At 38.1% G+C, this 9,590-nt stretch overlaps 2 protein-coding genes across 2 annotated transcripts in view; both read right to left on the bottom strand.

Annotated features, from left to right (window-relative positions):
- The window catches only part of LOC309715200 (uncharacterized protein), a 79,682-nt gene that overhangs the window by 32,818 nt on the left and 37,274 nt on the right, over window positions 1-9,590 (bottom strand). The window lies entirely within an intron of this gene.
- LOC309715194 (uncharacterized protein) overlaps window positions 2,424-9,590 on the bottom strand; it is a 45,580-nt gene continuing 38,413 nt past the window's right edge. The window contains exon 3 of the mRNA XM_082548089.1: window positions 2,424-9,469. Coding sequence (XP_082404215.1) covers window positions 3,294-3,860 — 567 coding nt within the window. The 5' untranslated portion in view covers window positions 3,861-9,469 and the 3' untranslated portion in view covers window positions 2,424-3,293. The remainder of the gene's footprint in view (window positions 9,470-9,590) is intronic.

The following is a 9,590-nucleotide window of genomic DNA, read 5'->3' as shown; positions in this document are numbered from 1 at the left end:
AAGGTAAATGGGACACAGCATTAAAAACCAGGTTTGTATCAAACATCTATATATTAAATGCTCAAGCCATTTAAAGACTTGAGTGAATACAGATCTATAGCTTAATAGAAGCAACTGCAGATAGGTGACAATCAAACGATTTTTGAAATTCCAGCAGCAGCATTTTGAAGTAACTGTAATTGTCTGAAGGTCTTTTTAAGGATGCAAATAAAAAAACATTGCAATAGTCAACCGAGAATAAGAATTAAAGGGATAAACAAGCTTAGTTATTATTACATAATATTATCCAGAACAAAAAAGTCTTCCTTTATGCTCTTCTACTAAACATGACAAGTACTTAAAACTGCTGTCACATTTACTACTACACTGCTCAAAGGTGGCACATTAGATAGGTTTCTCTTTTTATAATTAAGCACAACACACTCTGATCTTTTTACTTAATCAATATGATTCATTTGGAGTTATTCAACCTTGAATATATATCCTACTTTATTCCACTAGATGTCACCAGCACAACTGCAACAGCCACTGTGACATCCAAGCCAGATGTAACATCTGAATCTGCTCTGCTACCTGCATGTGTTAAATGTATTCACACCAAATTTATGTTCATCTTTGTGTCTTATTCCAGACTTATACCACGCACCTGTGTCACATTATATGTGTGGGTGTCAATATTTCTTGCTGGACTGCTCAGCCGACCACAGCAGTTATTGGCAGCTCAAGCAAAAAGCCTGGTGCGGAATATTAGGTAATAGCGTGCAATCATTAGAGAATTGTTTATGAATTATATTTTACACAGACAGAAGAACAGGGCATCAAAATTATTACTTAAAACTCTCAAAATCAATAAAATGTCATCCATATCACTGGACTTTTGAGTAAGCAAACAGGAAGTCAGATGTCTTTGCAAATCTTGTACAAGCTACGGATCCACAATAAATAATGAATTTCATTTCAATTCAAAAAGAATAGAAATCTATCAGCTATGAGGCAGATAGACGTAAAGGTAGGTCCGTATACTTTTCTGAACACTGGCATAATTTTTGTAATCTCACCTCTGTACACCAACACAGTGCAGTCCAAATCAGACACTCAGTATGTGAGTGATGTGCAAACTTCATAAAAGCACAGCATTGGCTATACGTGAGTTCCAGCCAAATTTATATTAGTCTATTTAGAGGCTTAAATTAATTGGACAAATTAACATAATGTGAAATATAATGACTACTTTTAGTACCTGCGATCAATGATCAGCTGAAGTTTAGAAATCAAGGACATCACCAGCTCTGCTGGGCGTTTACTGCAGCCACGTTCAGTTGCTGCTTTTTTGTGGGTCTCTCCTTCAGTTTTGTATTTAGTAGCTGAAAAGCAGGCTCTACTCTGCAGAGGTAGGTGACTGCCTTTGCTGTTGTAGAATGTCCTTTTTCTTCGCCTTCAGAAACTCTTGGGTAGCTTTTGCAGTATGTATTGAAAACACAGATGGGATACAGAAAGGTGAAAATTTAAACTTTAACATTTAATAATAAACATAACTTGAAAGTTCAAAAACACAAACAATGTCCACTTTCACAGAGTCTGTGGTTATTTTAAATAATGCACCAGGATAGCTGCAAAATAGAGCCCTGGTGACATTTTATGTTGGGTGCTGAACAACAGGACTTCGACAGAGTTTAATACTAGCTAATATTAAATGTATATGATTAGAAAAAAACTTTAAAGACATCTTAAAGATATTAAAAAAAAGAATAATCTGCCATTAGGTAAATATTTTAGCTTTGTCATGATCAGCTATTGTGGAGCAGCTGTTAAGTTTTAAGAGGATGACTTTTAAGTAAACCTAGCACACCAGCACACTCTCTTGTGTAGGGAGGACACAAATGCACAAATCCCATACATTAATAAGAAATATAAAGGATAATAATTAAGGGTAAAAAACAAAGAAAGCTTAAAATACAGATAGTAGATAAATACAGATACAGTAGATATTGAGACACCTTTTTTGGGCTTGACACTGAAATGAAAACACGAAGAAGTTACTAATGGGAACTTAAATTTGTTTTGGTTACTGATATGTGATAACTGTTAGTACAGAAAATGAGCTTGTGCAGCTGTTTGGTTTGGAGCTAGGTTTGACTGCTTTGATAAGATGTGTAACTAGTAATACGAAGCAGGAGTATGCCTCAGTGACTTTCATTTTGTCAAATTAGCTCTCTAAGGAAATCATTTTGGGAACTCCACTTTACTCTAGATTGTTACTTTAGATAAATAAAGCCCCCAAATGGAAGAAGCAAATGGACGAAACCACAGAAAGAATAAGAGAGGAGGTTTCCCTCTCCAAGGCAGACAGATATGCATCAGAGTGATGATGTTACACAGAAAGGAAAAATACAATACAGATGGTCAAGTTATAACTTTTTTTTTTAACTTTTATTGCCAAAAATAACAAGGCAATTCACATCAACAACATGACCTGAGACCAAATCTGCAGCATATAATGGTGAGGGTTATGCAAAAACTTAATTTAAAAGAAAAAACATATATACATGTATACGCATACATACATACATACATACCAATACCTAAGCACAGGTATTCTATTTGCAATAATGGTTGTAAGAATTTTTAAATCAACACAAAGCAGGCTGATAGGGCGATAAGACATGCATAAAGTCGGGTCCTTGCTTTCTTTATGGATAGAATAGAATAGAATAGAATTCAACTTTATTGTCATTGCACATGCACAGGTACAGGGCAACGAAATGCAGTTTGCATCCATCCAGAAGTGCTTTAGTGATATAGATATATTACAATATATATTAGCAATAATATAGATATGTAAGTATATTACAGAAATGGGTCTATTATGTTATAATGTACACGGTATGAAGTATGTTGTGAATATTCTATAACTATAAGTATGTACAGGCTGTAGTGAGTACAAGCTATGTACAGGCTATGAACAGGATATAAATATGAAAAACTATACAGAATATGAAATAAATAACTTTACAGAATCTGGGATATACAGCTATACAGAAATGGGAACTATGCAAGTTGTAAACAGTTGTAGGATTAAAGATTATCGAATGTACAGAATGATTATTTACACAGAGCTATACAGTAGTGCAGTTAAGATAAGTGAGGGTGTAGATAGTTTCTACAGAGGCTATATAAAGTGCTAGTGGTTGTGAGTGGTGGTTCAGTCCATGTTATTATTGTGTGTTTGAGGGTACAGTTGTCCATTGTGGGTGTGTGTATGTTCAGTCCATGAGTTTAACGTGGGTCAGATGTCAGGAGGCAGAGTTCAGGAGTCTGACAGCTGTGGGGAAGAAGCTGTTCCGGTACCTGGTGGTCTTAGTCCGGAGGCTCCTGTAGCGCCTCCCAGAGGGCAGGAGGGTGAAGAGTCCATGCGATGGGTGACTGGGGTCTTTGATGATTTTCCCAGCCCTTTTCAGACACCGCTTCCTGTAGATGTCTTTTATGGCAGGAAGTGGTGCTCCGGCGATGCGCTGGGCAGTTTTCACGACCCTCTGCAACGCCTTCCGGTCCGAGGCAGAGCAGTTCCCGTACCAGACTGTTATACAGTTGGTCAGGATGCTCTCGATGGTGCAGCGATAGAAGTTCACCAGGATGTCTGAGGACAGGTGGTTCTTCCTCAGAGTCCTCAAGAAGAAGAGGCGCTGGTGAGCCTTCTTGACCAGCTTGGAGCAGTTGGTCGTCCAGGTGAGATCCTCTGAGATGTGGACTCCCAGGAACTTGAAGCTGCTCACACGCTCCACAGCCGTCCCCTTAATGTGGATGACACTAATAATAGCTTCAGACCATGACTGGGGGGGGATCACCTTTAAATAATGCATAATTATGAACTTTGCATAACAATGGTGTTAGCTCTTTTTCAAAAAATTGTAATACTCCCCAGGCAGGCCATCCACTCCGGGGGACTTGTTGTTTTTCAGTTTTCCAATACGTTTTTTTTATTTCTTCAATGGTGATTGGATTTGTTATTAGTTCAGCCTCTTCCTGAGACAGTTTACTAAGATTAATTGGGTTAAGAAATTGTTCAATCTTTTCAATCTTATTTGGGACATTTTCTTCTTTATACAATTCCTGATAATACAAAGAAAATGATTTTGCAACTTCCTTAGGTTGGCATACAATTTTTCCGGAGTTTGGACATTTAATTTTATGAACAACCCTACTTGATTGCTCTTTACGCAGCTGAAATGCCAGCAGTCGGCTTGCCCGATTGCCGTATTGGTAGTTTGATTAACAAAGCGTAGTTGTCCCTCCGCCTTATACGTTAGTAAATCATCCAACTTTTGCCTCTGGTCTTTCAATGATTTCAAAGTCCCAGTGTCTTTAGTTACCTGATAGACTTTTTCTAATTTCTTAGTTTTGCTTTCTAGTTCTGTTTGTTCTGCTAGTCTCTCCTTTTCAGTCTTGATGAAACTGCTATAATATTACCTCTCAAATAACTTTTGGCACTCTCCCACAAGATTGAAGGAGACACCTCATTATTATCATTGAATTGAATATATTCAGTCAGACTCTTCTGAAGTTCTTGTCGGGTTGTTTCATTATTCAAGATAGATACATTGGCTCTCCAATATTTAAAATGATTGTTTGGATTCATTCTTAATGTCAGACAAACCGGGGCGTGATCAGAGAAAGTGATTGCTTCTATGCTACACTGTCTAGTCCTATAAAGGTTCGTCCTAGGCATTAAAAACATGTCTATCCTTGAATGGCTGCGATGTACATGTGAATAAAAAGTAACATTTTTTTCTTGGGGGTGGAACTGGCACCACACATCCACTAGGCCCAATTCTTTAATCATTGTATTTAAACTACAAGATTTTTTGGATTTGGGGCCATTGTGTGCCGGGAGTCTGTCGACAGCTGCTTTCAAAGTACAATTGAAATCACCTCCCACCAAGATCATTCCTTCAGATTTTTCTGCTATTAATGATGCAATATTCTTGAAGAAATTTGGACAGTCCTCGTTTGGTGCATATAAATTTAGTAAAGTAATTTTAGACCCCCCCCCCTACAGAGCCAATCACCATTACATAACACCCTTCCCTATCCGCAAATGTTTTTTCATGGTGGAAATATGTTGACCGGTTAACAAGAATTGCAACTCCTCTTTTTCTCCCACCCTGATAAGTAGAGCTATACTGTTGTTCAACCCACTCTCTCCCCAACTTCCTGTGTTCCCTTTCAGAGAGGTGAGACTCCTGGAGCATTGCTATGGAGCACCCAAAGTTTTTCAGTTGGTTCAGTACCTTTTTTCTTTTAATTGGACTATTCAAACCCTTTACGTTATACGAAACACAAATTGGATCTTTCATATCTTAGACTCATATCCTATACAGACAAAATTAAATTATTGTACTCAATGAAATAATGGTCCACAATTGGTCTCAGGCCAAGATAAACAAAAACATTTAGAACTAAACAAACAAAGAACATTAAGAACAGTAGCTTCCACGTACCCGACTGGATTAATAACAACCTGAGTAATCCAGTCCGCGGTGTACCCTGGGCGGAGGGTGGTGACGAGTCCTCCGTGGGGGAAAAACACAATGTGTTATTTCGTCGCTGTTGCCCGCTCGCAGAGCGAGTTTTAAAAATTGTAGTTAGGAGTAATGTATTAATCTGGACGGAGCTCGTTCCTTATGCTGCTTGACTAGATCATGGCGTCACCGGAAGCCGAACTCCAAGTTATAACATTTTTATTAGGTATTATTATAAATGTATTATCAGTTTTAAAGAGTTGGGGGTTTTGTGTGGGTTTCTTTAAGCTTTTGTTCTCTTTGCGTGAGAAATAAAGAGATTTAACCAGGAAACATGGATTCCTGGTTATCTTAAGAGTACCTTAATATTAGGTCATGATAGTCCAAGGAGCTTGGAAAGAAAAACAACTGGACTTCTTCAATTCTCAGAGCATCTTAACAAAACCTAAAGAACTGAAGAAGCCTCTTAGATGAGAGGAGAAACGTCTTCATGAAACTTAAGGGGGTCTAGTCGCTTTCTTTCCAAGCTCCTTAGAGAGGGTTAGTCACTGACCAATCTTTTTCCAAACTTTTCCATTACTTAAAACAAGCCACCATCTCTTAAATCTACAAGCTTCACAATGGAAGATGTGACTGCTTTGAGCTTACTGATGGTTTTGTACAATGTCTCCAACTACTGAATTACAGCCTGTTGATGGTCTTGAGGTTTATGCACCCTATTTTTTTCCCCTGACAAAAAGTTTTATGCAGTCTCATGAAAACTCCTCTTCCCCTTTGCACAGTGCCCTTTGGAGATCCCCATGCTAGCCGAGTTAAACGTGCCCTATGTTTGTTTTCTTTCTTTCTTTCTTTCTTTCTTTCTTTCTTTCTTTCTTTTTCCTTTATTGCATCTGGTTCCCATCCTGCTTCCTGAGGTTTAGATTAAACCATCTTGAGTTTCCAGCTGCTGAGGAGCCTGTTCCAGTGGTTGTAACCCCGAATGGATGAACCAGAGAAGGAGGAAGAAATAAAGAAGAAAAAAGAGAGCATGATGGAGAGATTGAGGGTAAGCTAAGGGCAAAACAGGGATCGGTGCAGAGAAAAGCAAAGAGAAGCTAAAGCACACGTCTGTTTCTGCACCAGAAGAACCTTTGGTCTCGCTCAAAATTCGAACTTTAAACAGTTTTAATAGTTTATTTATTTCTAATTTTATTAAAGACTTCAACAAGACTGAACAGTAATATAACTTGAATAGTGCTTTCATCAGTAACTACAATTTGGTCTCTTTTTTTTGGTCAACAACACTTTTACATTTTGTTCTTTTTGTTATTTTGTAAACCACTAAATAGTCTTTTAAATCCATTAAGATCTGATCAAAATGCAAACTTTCAGCTGCCTTTTATCAGCTTTTGATAGATCAGATCACACAGCACCAACAGCACAAAGACAGCATAGATCCAGTTTAGTGAATTAGTTGGGATCTAGCATACAACAATCAGTCGAAAGGAGAAACTCTTTCCTGCAAAACGTACTTTTTAATGCAATAAAGTTAAGAATTTTAACACAGGAGTATTTTGGGATCTTTGGGGGATAGACTGGCTTTGGTTTTTAGCCTCAGAGGCTTCATTCTTCTTTTTTACCTGCACATTTTGTCTCTATCAATTTTGCTGCTACCGGATTCTCCCTTGATTTCACGTTCTTTGAGTGTGTCTGTCTTAAAATGTCTCTGGTTCTATTTAATTTCCCGTTTTGTGCGCCAAATATAACTGACCTTAATAATGACGCATTAAGGAAAATTACATTGGAGGATATTTTAGAGCATCCACAGCCTACTATATGCATCTGGTATCAATTTAGTCAGCTGCAGTCAGTACAAGGAAAACCAGCTTTGATTATAGACTACACAGTCTGACTACTTGATGAAATGTTAATTCATTGTTGTGTCAGATTTGAACGCTCACTGCAGAAAGAATTTGTGAATTTAACAAAGCTTGTGCCAGGCTTTAACAGATGAACTGGTTGATGATGGAAAAGGAATAAATCGGGTGGTTTTCACACTTCCTCTCTGCATCTCCTATTCCTGTCTCTCTGCTCTTCTCACCTTTCCTCTTACATCTCCTCTCACCTCTCTGTGGTTTTTCCTCCTGACAATATTCTCCCTTCTGTTTTCTACTCTGCCCTCCTCTCCCCTCGACTGGTCACAGTCCAAATAAAGCCTGACAGAGGATTATTATGTGCAGAAGTATAGTGGAATACAGTGGCAGCCCTAACACTGAGAAGGTGAGGCATCATGCTGAGATGAGTTCCCCACAAAGTGTAAGATTTCCATTAGAATTTGTTTCAGTGGTGGGTTTCAGTGTCCACTGGGCACACACAGTGTTTCATAGGGTCCTTCAACCCTGCCAAGAAAAATGTCTGGTGGTTAATAAACACCAGCCACGTGCTTGTAAATGCTAGCTGGTGCCTGAAAGATGCCAACTCCATCGGCTGCTTTGGCAGGTCATCATTTCGTAGTTGGCCAGTAGAAAAGGATTTAATTCCAATACGTCTGCAATTTGTAGCATTTTATACATTTTTACAACAATCACTCCCCTTAACACCAAGCATGCAGGCCTTTGTTGATTTTTTACTTTTTTGCCTCAGATGTGCCTCAATGAAAATCTGATGTTTTAATGAGGCACAAAGACTGGCTCTAATTCCTCAAATGTGTCTGTTAAAGTCAATTATATTGTTGTCTCTGGTCTATTGGGTTTTGTTAGGCCCATACAATGTTGGAAGACCCTGCGCACTAAAAAAATAAACAGACTGTTGGATAGAGCTTGCACTGCTGGAGAAACCACAGGAACTAAATGGGTGGATGAAGATTATGAGAAAGGCAGCTTTAGATAAATATAGAATAAACATGGAGATGACCGTGAATAACTTTTCGGATTTAATATTTTAGGAGAACAATAAAGCTTTTTTTTCAACCATCCAGTTTACATTTTTCACAGGAACTCTAAGTCACGTTTTAACATTTTCCCTCAACGTGAAAGAAACCTGTGAAGGTGGTGACCCACTTTCTACTGCCAAGTTCCTGGGGTTTGGGTTTTTTCTTCCCACTCGTGTCTGAGGTGGGAGGAGCTGACACTTGACAGTTGCCATGTGGTCCATATAAACATATACATAGAGAAAAACACACACTGGTAGGACTACATATGTGCTCAATGAAGTTCTTTATATGCTTCAGAGTCTGTCGACTAGTTTCACTGCTGGTAAGTTTCTCAAAAAGTACATCTTGAAACCGTAACACATTTATTCTGTTGTTATGTCCTTTCAAACTTCAGTATTAGATCACAATCACACTAAAAAGTGTTACAGCAAAACTGATTTGTGTGTTTTTGGTAATGTAATGCCACTACTACTTGCAGAGTAGATGAACCGCTGTAATTGGCAAACTACATGTGCTAGCTGACAGATTTAGTGCAAGTTTCTATTCGTTCCAAAACACGTTTGCGAGCTAAGAAAAGGTAAATGGAAACAATTCAATCAGGCTTAATGTAAGGGCCATTCAAATTTCCATGTCTGGTCTGGCAATCCTCATTTTAAACTGTGAAGATCAGTTATAATCCACAAAAACATAATAAAAGACAAATAATCTCCATTCATAAATTGGTTACCACATACAAGATGCTATTTGCTTAAGCCAAAAAACAGAATATTGTTTTTATAGACCTCGACCCTGTCATTTTTCCAGAGAAAAACCCACAAAAGGCACGCTGTTAATCCAAAAGCAGGATATTTCCAAGAAACATTTACCCAACAGCAGGAGTGCCCAACATTTAAACAAATCTTGAGTCTTCTTGTACTTCTAGTCGGTGAAGAGCAACAGATACACTGAAGCACTGCCAATAATGGGGCAGTGCTTCATTCCTTCAAAAATGAACAACATCATGTTTTCCAAATGTTGATCCAGTAAGATGTTTAATGTCCTAGAGGCCAAGGCAGATTGTTGTAAATGTTATAAACAGGAATATTAAGAACAAACCAACAGGAATGCAAAATGAATAAATATTAGCATGTGATTATTTGCACAGATCCAAGCCTGAGTAG

Source organism: Aulonocara stuartgranti (genome assembly GCF_965226115.1).
Source record: "Aulonocara stuartgranti genome assembly, chromosome: 2".
NCBI lineage: Eukaryota > Metazoa > Chordata > Actinopteri > Cichliformes > Cichlidae > Aulonocara > Aulonocara stuartgranti.
Note: the sequence above shows the minus strand (reverse complement) of the source record. Positions and strands in the feature narration are given on the sequence as shown.